The sequence below is a fragment of the Trachurus japonicus genome, chromosome 19 (assembly GCF_045865225.1).
Source record: "Trachurus japonicus isolate A0001 chromosome 19, Traja_1.0".
Lineage (NCBI taxonomy): Eukaryota > Metazoa > Chordata > Actinopteri > Carangiformes > Carangidae > Trachurus > Trachurus japonicus.
This window is the reverse complement of record NC_140925.1, coordinates 19,286,404-19,297,313: the sequence shown is the minus strand read 5'-3', so window position 1 is coordinate 19,297,313 and position 10,910 is coordinate 19,286,404. Positions and strand designations below refer to the sequence as shown.

General features: G+C 44.6%; 1 protein-coding gene across 1 annotated transcript; it reads right to left on the bottom strand.

The window, feature by feature from the left end:
* Window positions 1–1,250: 1,250 nt before the first annotated feature.
* On the bottom strand, window positions 1,251–10,901 carry aco2 (aconitase 2, mitochondrial). Its single transcript, XM_085760802.1, has 17 exons — window positions 10,845–10,901; window positions 9,056–9,198; window positions 7,553–7,811; window positions 7,346–7,438; window positions 7,075–7,233; window positions 6,801–6,951; window positions 6,536–6,640; window positions 6,173–6,264; window positions 5,785–5,890; window positions 5,476–5,633; window positions 5,302–5,375; window positions 5,091–5,202; window positions 4,723–5,001; window positions 4,411–4,602; window positions 3,628–3,760; window positions 3,287–3,408; window positions 1,251–3,153 (listed from the first exon to the last, which is right to left on the bottom strand). Exons 1-17 carry the CDS (start codon window positions 10,878–10,880, stop codon window positions 3,019–3,021), a joined length of 2,349 nt encoding a protein of 782 aa, XP_085616928.1. The 5' UTR covers window positions 10,881–10,901; the 3' UTR covers window positions 1,251–3,018.
* Between the last annotated feature and the right edge of the window lie 9 nt (window positions 10,902–10,910).

Here is a 10,910-nt window from a genome sequence, read left to right as displayed (position 1 = left end):
TTGTGTGTCATCACTCCTGCATGTCCAACAACAAGAAGACAGTTTTCTCTATAAGTAGGCTAGATCCACAAAAATACTTTATTTTCATGAGTCTTTTTTATAATCAGGATAATTTCTAAATAAAAGCATTGATTTCCAGGTCATCACAAGCATTAATGTCTCATTTAAAGCCATTCATGGTGGACTAATAATTAGGCCTATGTGTAATATTGTATTCTACTAAATCAGTTCAGTTAGTAGTGGTATATTAATACTAAGTGGAGACATTTTGCACATTACTTCTTTGCTGTATTTTTACAGATAAACTCAAACTCATGTTTACTGCTCTGATATGTCCCACACATTCCTCCATATTAAGATTGTTTCCGATTCCTCTGAAGCTGCTTCTTGTTTCTGTGACATTTCAGAGTGAGTGCTCACACATTTTTCCGCACCAGTTGGATAAGTGTCTTATTATTTGGGGATGACAACACACTTAAAGAGTTTAAAATGCTCCCCGGTGACCATGACGAGGCCACGCTTGGGTAGAAATATGCAGTTTAAATTCCCTGCAGCCTGCTCTCCACTTTATCCTTCAGCTCCTCTCTGCTGGTTCCAGTCTGCAACTGGGTCATCTGCCTCTCCTCTGTGCTCAGACCTGACCCTCTGCTCTGTCAGGCTCCTCACAGACCACCCATGTGTGGAAATTATCAAATATGACAGTGGATTATATTGGAAAATAAATCACAGCCTGATTGTGACACATCAACTTATGCTGAAAAAGATGAAAAGCACCTATATGACTCTCTCTCTATCCTCTCTCTCAGTTCTGGCATCAGAAATCAAGTGTAATATGTAAAGTCCTCCCTGTGCAGACACAAAGCTGATTTATTTAGTCTGTTTTCTCTTTTCTCTGAATGTGTGAACTCTGCTGTGTAGAAACATCTGAGCTGTCAAGAACCTGTCACTCAAAATGAGATGCAGAGATTCATATTTATTTATCCGTCTGCAGGGATGATGACACTCGATCCTTCAATGTTGAATTTTTAATTCATAGTATTTCAAGTATCCTGCTTAACATGATAATCAGACAGGATGTGAATTGTAAAGATTTGTTTATCTAATCAGTTCATCTTTTAAATAGTTATTTCTATAATAATATTAATATTGATTATTGTATCGTGGTGGGTGTTTATATGTACAGAGAGACCTCCACTGTTTCTCTATATTGACCAGGTTTTAGTCACATCACTGGAGCCATAGTGAATATATGAGATCTGTGATTTTCTTTTTATTTTACAACCCACCGGCATTTCTGTAACACAGAAAAGATCATTTGGGAGAAAAACATTTAAATGTACATGGAACCAGACACTTTACATACAGTGGCATAGAGGAACTGAGTGGTTTCAGCCTTCATTAGATTCACTTGTAGAGGCGTTGACAGGGAGGTGAAGGTACATGAAAGGGCAGAAACACTCCATGTTTCGCAGCGACCTCCCATGTGGAGGATTTGGAGTGAATTTCACTTATTTATATAATCTGGGTTTTGAGTAGCAATGTTACTTCACTCTGTAACATCATGTATCATCAACATTTCAGTTTCCCTCCACCGTTACAGAACTCAGTATGCTGTTCCTTTTTTTTTTTCTTCCTTCCAGTACAGTTTTATTTGTTTTGGGTTGAAGGTAACACAAAACATGACATGTTACCCTAGAAAAAAGGGCACTGAAAATACAGAGGGAACGTGGACAGAAGCCCTCGTTCCCCCTGTGCATGACAAAAAAAAAAAAAAAAACTTTATGAAAATTCATACAGGATCTGAACCTCTTGCAGGAAAAACATATAAATAAATAAACAATGGCGGAAAAAAAACCCTTAGGATGTGTTTGACCTTGTAAAGAGCTCAGTATTGATCAGGAGGGCAGGGTAAGGATGGTGTCGGGGAAGGAGAGGGTAAGTTTACTGCATTATTATCATTACACAGTATTAAAGCACACAACTTCCTTTTGTATATTAGGAAACTTCTGCGATGTAACACTGACATGATGAATGGTGGTGGATGAAAACATACTGTTCTCACTGCTGTACAGTCATCTATGTGCTGTTCGATATACATCCCACTGGTTACACTCCGTTTAAGCTTAATCTAGTTTCGTGCTGAATCCACTTTTCCTACGTTTCCCAGAATACAGTTCAACAAGCTGAGGAGACCGTTGTCACTAGGTGCTGCTTTCAAAAGTAGGTATTTGAATGAAAAACAGAAAGCTGCTGTGTTTTATAGACTCTACGGTGAATGTGTGCGTGTTTTTTTTTTTTGTTTTAGTTTTTTTTCTGGATCCGTATGATCATTGGGACTAACAGCTTCACCAAACCACAACCAATAATAGCGTGAACGTTTCCCTGTCCCCGGTGTGGACAAACGCAGGAACAGGTTGAATGACGACGGTTGACAAAAGCAGATAATTACCATGCAGTGTGTGTGTGTGTGTATATGCAACACAATCCTGGCTGATGACTGGCTGCCGTCCTCCGGCTCCGGTGTGAAGGCTCGAGGCCTCCGCAGTGCACTGTGTGTCATCTGTTTGAACAGCTGCAGCAACACAGCTGGCAGCGTCACCAACTGGGTGAAAGCGTACTGTGTCAAAGTGTATGTGTGCGTATGCGTGTGTTTGTATGTCTCCGTCTTGTTTTCACAACAGACTTTTGACTTCGAACCTGTTATCCCTATTTGACTCTGAAACATAGCAGCCTCTGATTCCTTCAAGTAGCCCGCGTTCTGACCAGGTGAAGTTGACGCGCTCCATCACCGACACCAGCTGTGGCACTAAGTGTGAAGTAACTGACCGACTGGAGCTCTTGGAGGTAAACCAACATCCCGTTACCTCAGCACAGACTGATGGAGGCTGATGCAGGTGATGGAGCGCTCGTCAACTTCGTTCAACCCCCCTCCCCCTTCTTCCCCACAGTCCTCGCCACCCCGTTTTCCCTCTGAAAATCCTCTTCCTCCGCGCTTTCTCTCCTCGCTCCTCCTCTTCCTCAGTGCTGCAGCTGCTTCATCCTGTTGAGGGCGGAGCCGGCCTGGAACCATTGGATCTGTGTCTCGTTGAAGGTGTGGTTGAGCTCCAGGGTGTCTGTGCTGCCGTCGCTGTGCTTCAGGACCGCGGACAGAGGCTGGAGGAAGAGGAGGAGGAAGGTGCGATTGTTTTCATTAGAGAAGTTTTTCATTTACGGCCATAAAAAACAAATGTCAGGAGAAAGCAAAACCAGAAAAGGGCAACTTTTTCCAGCTGCTATGCACTCTTACCTTTCCTGGAGCGAAGGTCTGGAGTCCCTTGATGGAGATCTTGTCATCAGGACGGATCTTGTCGTAGTCTGATGGGTTGTTGAAGGTCAGTGGGAGCAGACCCTGCTTCTTCAGGTTAGTTTCTAAGGACAGGAGAAAGACATGTTTGTTTATGCTGTGAAAAATGTTGATCCAAGTCCTTTTAAGGGGAATAATCAACCATTACTTTTACTAAACCCCAGAAAAACTAGTAAAATATCACAAATCCCTCGACATCCCTGAAAAAAAACCCTCCCTCAAGTCTACCTGGGCTGCAAATGGAACTTTTCATAAACAAAAGTTATGTATTATATCCTAAATACCGTGAATTCTGGCAAAGCTCTTGACAATGATGGCTCTTCCTCCCAGATGCCTGGGCTCCAGCGCTGCGTGCTCCCTGCTGCTGCCCTCGCCGTAGTTGTCATCTCCAACCACAACCCACGACACACCGTTGGCCTGCACACAACAGGAGGGAAAGAGTGTTCACAGTTATACTCTGTAAAGAGCATTCTTCTCAAATCAGAATTCAGTGACTGGTCATCTTTAAAGGGATAGTTCAACATGTTTGGCAAATTAGTACATTGCCATAATCCCTATAGTTTTAGGAGTAGGTTTGTTATCTTTAATTGTCGGTGCAAGCTGTTTTTAGAACGGTGGAGCTATGCTACGGAGGCTAATGGAATTTCTTGGTTTCCCTCATCAAATACACAATCCAACAACTCCAAAACGCTCTCGTAGCATAGCTCTGAGCAGCTCGCGGCTCTGCTCCGCCGTTCTAAAAACAGCTTGCACTGACAATTAAAGGTAACGAACCTACTCCTAAAACTATAGGGATTATGGTAATGGACCAATTTGCCAGAATGTTGAACTATCCCTTTAAACAAATAATCATTTTTTTTCTAGAAAAATTACAGCGAAAAAGACAAAACAAAAAAACAACAAATGAAATTAAGAGCAAAGTAAAGAAGGTAGAAGATTTTTAAAGAAGGTGGACATATTAAAGCAGAGGATAAATTTAAAGTTTGTATAAGTTAAAGAGAAGACTGCCCAGAGGGAAGCAGCCAAAGAAAAGCAGCTTTAGCACAATAATCCACTCTGATCCTCACCTTATAGTGACGGGCGACATCGGGGACGCCTCCGTACTCTCCTGTCAGGTAGTTTTTGATCTTGTTGATGGCATCGTTCTCGCTGTTGACGGCACCGATCAGCATGTTGTTGGAGATGTTGTCCAGGTGACCACGGAACTTCAGCCAGGGTCCGGCGGCGCTGATGTGGTCTGTGGTGCATTTGCCCTTCACCTGCAAAGACGGCAAAAAACAAAACAACAACAAGTGAATCATGTCCAGTCTCTCTGGCAGCAGTGCATATGTTTAGGTGAAGCCTGAAGCGACGGGGTGGCGTCGTGTCAGAGGCCTGACCTTGATGAGGACCCGCAAGTCCTCCAGGTCGCCGCCGCTCCACTTGTCGAAGGGCTCCAGCAGCTGCAGCCTGTTGCTCTGAGGGCTGACGTCCACTCTGAGGCTGGTGCCGTCGGGGGGTGGGTGCTGGTAGGTGTCCTGGCCCGGGTCAAAGTCTCTGGAGGGGAGCTCGTCACCGGTGGGGGGCTCGAGCTTGAACTTCTCTCCGTTAGAGGCTGTAAGGTAGTCTGTCTCCGGGTTGAAGTTTAATGTGCCGGCGATGGCGAGAGCAGTGACGATCTGAGGACAGAGAGGCGAGAGAGGACATTTAGCTTCACTGATGTCAGGACTGAGAGGTGTTGGACATGTAGCAGTGTGGGTTATTTTACCTCAGGGGAGGTAACGAAGGCGTGGGTGGCCGGGTTAGCGTCGTTCCTGGCAGTGAAGTTCCTGTTGAAGGAGGTGACGATTGTGTTCTTCTCTCCCTTTTTCACATCACGCCTGAAAATAAACAGTAATAATAAAAAAAATATATTAAATTCTGTTGCTGCATGATTTGCACCATGGCAGATACACAACAGGAGTTATGGCTTCACCTACCTGTCCCACTGTCCGATGCAGGGCCCACATGCGTTTGCCAGGACCACGCCTCCAACATCTCCAAGTATCTTTGACTAGAGAAAGACAAAAACACGCTCAAACCTCCAGCAGGAATAAACCATTACCCATTAAACTCCCTGTTTTGTTAGTGTGCGTGTGTGTGTTGGCACTCACATATCCATCCCTCTCAATGGTGGCACGGATCTGCTCTGAGCCCGGGGTGACTGTGAACTGAGCTTTGCACTTCAGGCCTTTGTCCAAAGCCTGCTTGGCCACAGACGCGGCGCGGCCCATGTCCTCATAGCTAGAGTTGGTACAGCTGCCGATCAGACCTGCAGGTGGAAAGGAATCAAAAAGAGAATTGAAACAGTGACACACAGACAATCAAGTTTTGATCTGAATCCTGTAATTTACTGACAGCAGGTAAACAGTAGGAGCTTAAAGCTGTGCAGTGTGTCCAAAACACTGTTCCTCGGTTCTTACCGACTTTGACCTCCAGTGGCCAGCCGCTCTTCTCAGCAACAGCTCCTACGTCAGCCACAGGGTGAGCCAGGTCAGGGGTGAAGGGTCCGTTGATGTGGGGCTTCAGCTGGAGAGAGAAGCAGCAGCATGGTCAGATTTTCACAATTAAAGGTCAGAATGTAGTTTAATGCTCGGACTGGATCATGTTTGCATTCTGTCATCTGGCGTTTAATGAGGTACAAAAACATAATCTATGTAAAACTCAATTTTGAATTTCCTGTGGAAAATCAAGGTTTTCCCCTCATGATTACAATTATTTGATGTTAAAGGACCCCCCCCCCCAGCGAGGCCTTTGTTTCATTTCACCCCCTCAATACACTGTTCTCCCAGAAATGCCAAATGGACCGACCTCGTCCAGATTGAGCTCGATGAGCTCATCGTACTCGCAGCCTTTGTCTGGCACCAACAGGTCTGAGTACGCATCAGCCAGGAGGGCGATCTCTGAGCAGGAGGCAAGAGGACAGAGAAGGTGTTGAGACACAGTGACATAAAAACAAACCTACATTTATTTAGCCAAATTCATTTCTATTGGCCGTCATTCACTGCATATTCTGTGTTTGTCATCTTTTTGATTTTGTAAAGTAGTTGTGGGCCACATTCAAACCCACGACATCACCAAGAGGTCTTAAAGTCTTACACTGAAAGCCTTTTATGATAATGTTTTTAACACTGTATAACAGTATTAGATATGTGACGTGAGGCCTGAACATACGTCCACGTCCAGTCTTCTCCAGGTAGGTCTTCATGCGGTGGTTGTAAGGGAACACTGAGGTTGTGGCTCCGATTTCTGCTCCCATGTTGCAAATAGTGGCCATTCCTGCACACACAAAAAGAGAGACGTATGAATGTGATGTGTGTCAGTCTTTGTTATCTCTACTGGCTACAACACAGAATGGTTTAGAGTTTTTTTCCCCTAAAACAAAAGAGACAAAGAAAGGAGAAGCAACGTCAGGTGGGAAAAGCCTTTTTTCACTGACCTGTGCAGGAAATGGAGTCGACTCCCGGCCCGTGGTATTCTACGATGGCTCCGGTGCCTCCCTTCACTGTCAGGATGCCGGCCACCTTCAAGATGACGTCCTTGGGAGAGGTCCAGCCTGAGAGGGAGCCTGTCAGCTTCACTCCAATCACCTGAGGGGAAGAGAACGAAAAGTACGTTCTGGTTGAGTTTAGAGAGACAGAAAGAAAGAAAACAAACCACTGCATAGAGAAGGAGATGAAAACTATGGGATATGGGACAGTGTGTGTACAAACCTTGGGACACTTGAGCTCCCATGGAATTCCTGCCATCACGTCGACGGCATCAGCTCCTCCAACTCCGATGCAGATGGCACCAAGCCCACCGCCGTTTGGTGTGTGGGAGTCTGTGCCGATGAGCATCACTCCTGGGTAGGCGTAGTTCTCAAGGATGATCTGTTGAGGTATGAACATTTGACGGTTAGCATAATTATAGCGCTGTAATTACACTGGATCTGAAATAACCATATTTAGAGCAAAACTACAGTCAAACTTTAAGTGTCAACACCTGATGGATGATCCCAGAGCCTGGTTTCCAGAAGCCGACTCCATATTTTGCTCCAGCACTGGCCAGGAAGTTGTAAACCTCTTGGTTGATGTCCTAGGATGAGAAGGATGATGACGGTTCACTTTGAGCAGCTCCGTGTAACGATTCAACGAGAATAAATCACTAAAGCATGTGAATAAACTACCATAAACCAACAAGACCCCTCACCTTGGCCCTGGCCAGGTCCTTTACTCCTCCGGTCTGGGCCTCGATCAGGTGATCACAGTGGATGGTGGATGGGACGGCCACTTTGGGCAGGCCGCTGCTGATGAACTGGAGCATCGCCATCTGGGCCGTGGCGTCCTGCATGGCCACGCGGTCGGGACGCAGCCGCAGGTAAGTGCGGCCGCGGTCGATGTCCTGGTTGTGGGGGTCATCGAGGTGGCCGTATACAATCTTCTCTGACAGCGTGAGGGGTCGACTGAGCCTGGATCAGAAACACAAAGCATTGTTAACGGAAAGATACTGTGATGTCAGAGGACAAGAAGGTAAGAGGAGGACACAGCTGTTGGGTTTGGCATATTCAATATACTGATAATAAAGTGTGTCCAAGCTAATTTCCGTCGGTAGAATTCCATGATATATTTAACACAGAAGAATACATGATTCTTTCATTGAAAACAGTTGCATGTGGAATTAACTGACTAAACTTATGTATCGTGTCATGGGTAGGCTGTACAGTGTGGGACTAAAGGTTGAATTTAATTTATACAAACTGTCACAACATTACTATTTATCGTACTGACGGAAATTTGCTTGGAAACACTTTATTAAATAAATCTAAAATATGAATCCAAAGTACAAACACTGACGGTTTCCTTTTCTGGTTTTATTTGGCAGATTTGTTTTTGATTCACAGCCAATGTTAGCAATATGCTACAACAGCATCACATTACAGCAAATTGGTATTGAACATTTATAAGAAGGAATAACAAATCATAGCTAGTTAGTTAGCATGCCAACTTCATTAGAAGAAAAGAAATGACCAAAACAATATATAAATGGGTTGTTTTCTACTGCTGGGGGCAGCTGTTGACGAACAAAGGAAAAAAACTCATGCTGAACTCTTCATGTTTCCACCAGACTGGTAACTAAACAGCTGTCAGTGGTAACGTCAGCTACATAGCAATAGCAAAATGTACTTGCTCCTTTAAGCAAAATAAATGAATCAAAGTCTGGTTTTATACAATGAAATTATATGTCACTGTTTTTCCCCCTCATCTTGTCATTATGTCATTTTATAATCCTGCCAGTTTAAACCTCAGGGGTTAATGACAGGTCTGAACAAGCAGAAAACTTTGATCTGCACGTCCAGCACTTTTACATTTATTCAAATGGCAGGTTCTTTTACCCAAAACAATTTATAAATGAGGGACAGCACAGCGCCATGTTTACCCCAGCACACACACACACCCTCTGAACAACAATAATCTTAAATGGCTTCATGGTAATTTCAGCGCTGTGAGGCGGGCACACTGGAGAGATGGCTACAACAGACTGCAGGGAAAAGAACTGTGGCAAAGGGCAAACCCTTCAAACAGACCCGTAGATAAGAGAGTGTAGAAGGGAACAGTGATACAAGTCTGGGGTCACTCTACGCAAATAAACACAGGCAAATGGTTTTCACAGAAAAGCTGCCAAAAACTCAGCAATGGGAGAGAACACACTGACCTTTTCCGCACAATGTCAACGTTGGACTGGAGCTTCTGGTAGTTGACGAAAGAAGTGGGCTCGAAGCGGCTCATAGACACTTGTGCCTTGGCTCTGTAGGCGGCTGATACATGCAGGCGCCGGGCCCCGTGGCCCAGGGCCAGCTGAGGACAACAACAACATCAACATGAGCACATCACATATTTCACCCATAAACAGTGTAATGAAGGAAACAGACTCAGTCCAAAAAGACTTTTGTTTTGATTTTGTGCCTTTTTAAAAGTGAAGTATGACAGTGTAATTCATGTCTAAATATCAATATGGAAAAACAACAAGTGGGAAGTTTGCTGGTGAACACACAATGGTGGTTTGGTGGTGGTATTACTGTCTAGTGTCAGATTTCAGAGCTTCCCAGGTTAACACCCCCCACCCCCACCCATGTCAGACTGACCACAGACACATGCTCTAGTCCTGGAAAACACCATCATTCACAAATTATAAAGGTTTAACTTCCTGATTTTTAAATCAAAGTCTCTGTGTAAATCACACAGAGACTTTGATTTAAAAACACCGTGTAGTGCCAAAAGCGGATCAAGCAGCTGATGAGGCAACAAAGTAGAGAAGGGCAGAAACACTGGGAGACGCTGGCCTGTATCCACAAGGTTACCACACCACCAGCTTCCTGGACCTGTTGAGATGCCCTTGAGCAGGACATTTCACCCACAAACTCACTCCAGTGAAGCTGAGGAGCCGGGAGGAAGACAGAAGCTCCTACAGGCAGCTCTGATTACTATTATCATACGGCAAGATATCACAAAGAGGGAGAGCTATAGGGTGTTCAGAGGACAGTCTCAAAGATTAGATATTTAATAAAAGGCACATGCATGGGAGAGGCACCTGAAGGTCGAGTATGCCAAGATAATCTGTGGTCAGGAACAAGTGACAGTAAGCAGCTGAGCCTGCAGTCATTAATCTGGTGACTTTTGCTGTCAAGGAGCTAAAAGCTGAGTGCTGCTGTCAGTCAACTCATTGGCCAATCCAATAGTCCGTCCATCAATAACAGATAATTATAGGTTTAGGTATCAATCACAGAGCCGTTGGATGGTTCAATTGATGTCTATTATTCTGTCTACATGGGTGTAAACCAAAGATATCAGGTCTGGGGCACCGATGTTTCTACGACAGTAACATTACAGACAGCGTACTGACTCAACACGACACCCAACACAGACTGAGACATTAACATGACCCATAGTACGTCAAACATTTACAGCACACTGCTGTTACTGGGCATATGGCAGCCGTCCCGATACCTCTAATAGTCTGAATAGATTCGTTTTTCTTGTACAAAACCTTCTGATTAACGAAAACCGATGTCTGTTGTATTAAGGATGATTCTTGTCCAGATATTTTCTCAGACCGTTACACGTTGCTGGCTTGTGTGGCTGCTGGGAGCTCTAACCTTGTGTTTAACCTTGCTGCCGAGCACTAAACTCCATTTGTAAAACCGGTCTAACTGCGTTCATTTGTGAGCAGAGAGATCCGATAACGGTTCCCTGTCAACAGAAACACCGGCTGTGATTTTATAAAACGGTTGATAATCTAGTTGTTGCCCGCTGGATGCGCTCAGAGCAGCCGGGACACGATGACCTGGCCGGTCAGCCGGCGACTGCTTCCCAGCGTTTTAATCCGCACTAACCACCCTCAATGTTCTAGTTAGGTCGGAATCACACATGTATTACATTTATATAATCGAAGATAACAAGTGACATCCTCACTGGCTCATAAATATGATCAAATTTGCCCTCACCTGAAGCCTGGCGACAGTCAGACAGTAGGTTGCCATTTTGTTCACTGACAAAGATGTGCTGCTCGG

Excerpts from the sequence above, each read along its gene's own strand:
- aco2 (XM_085760802.1), bottom strand. The coding sequence starts at position 10,880 with ATGGCAACCTACTGTCTGACTGTCGCCAGGCTTCAG. Across the intron at positions 6,641-6,800 it reads CGACTCCATTTCCTGCACAG|GAATGGCCACTATTTGCAAC; the intron begins GTCAGTGAAAAA and ends TTGTGTGTGCAG. Across the intron at positions 6,265-6,535 it reads GGAGAAGACTGGACGTGGAC|AGATCGCCCTCCTGGCTGAT; the intron begins GTATGTTCAGGC and ends CCTCCTGCTCAG.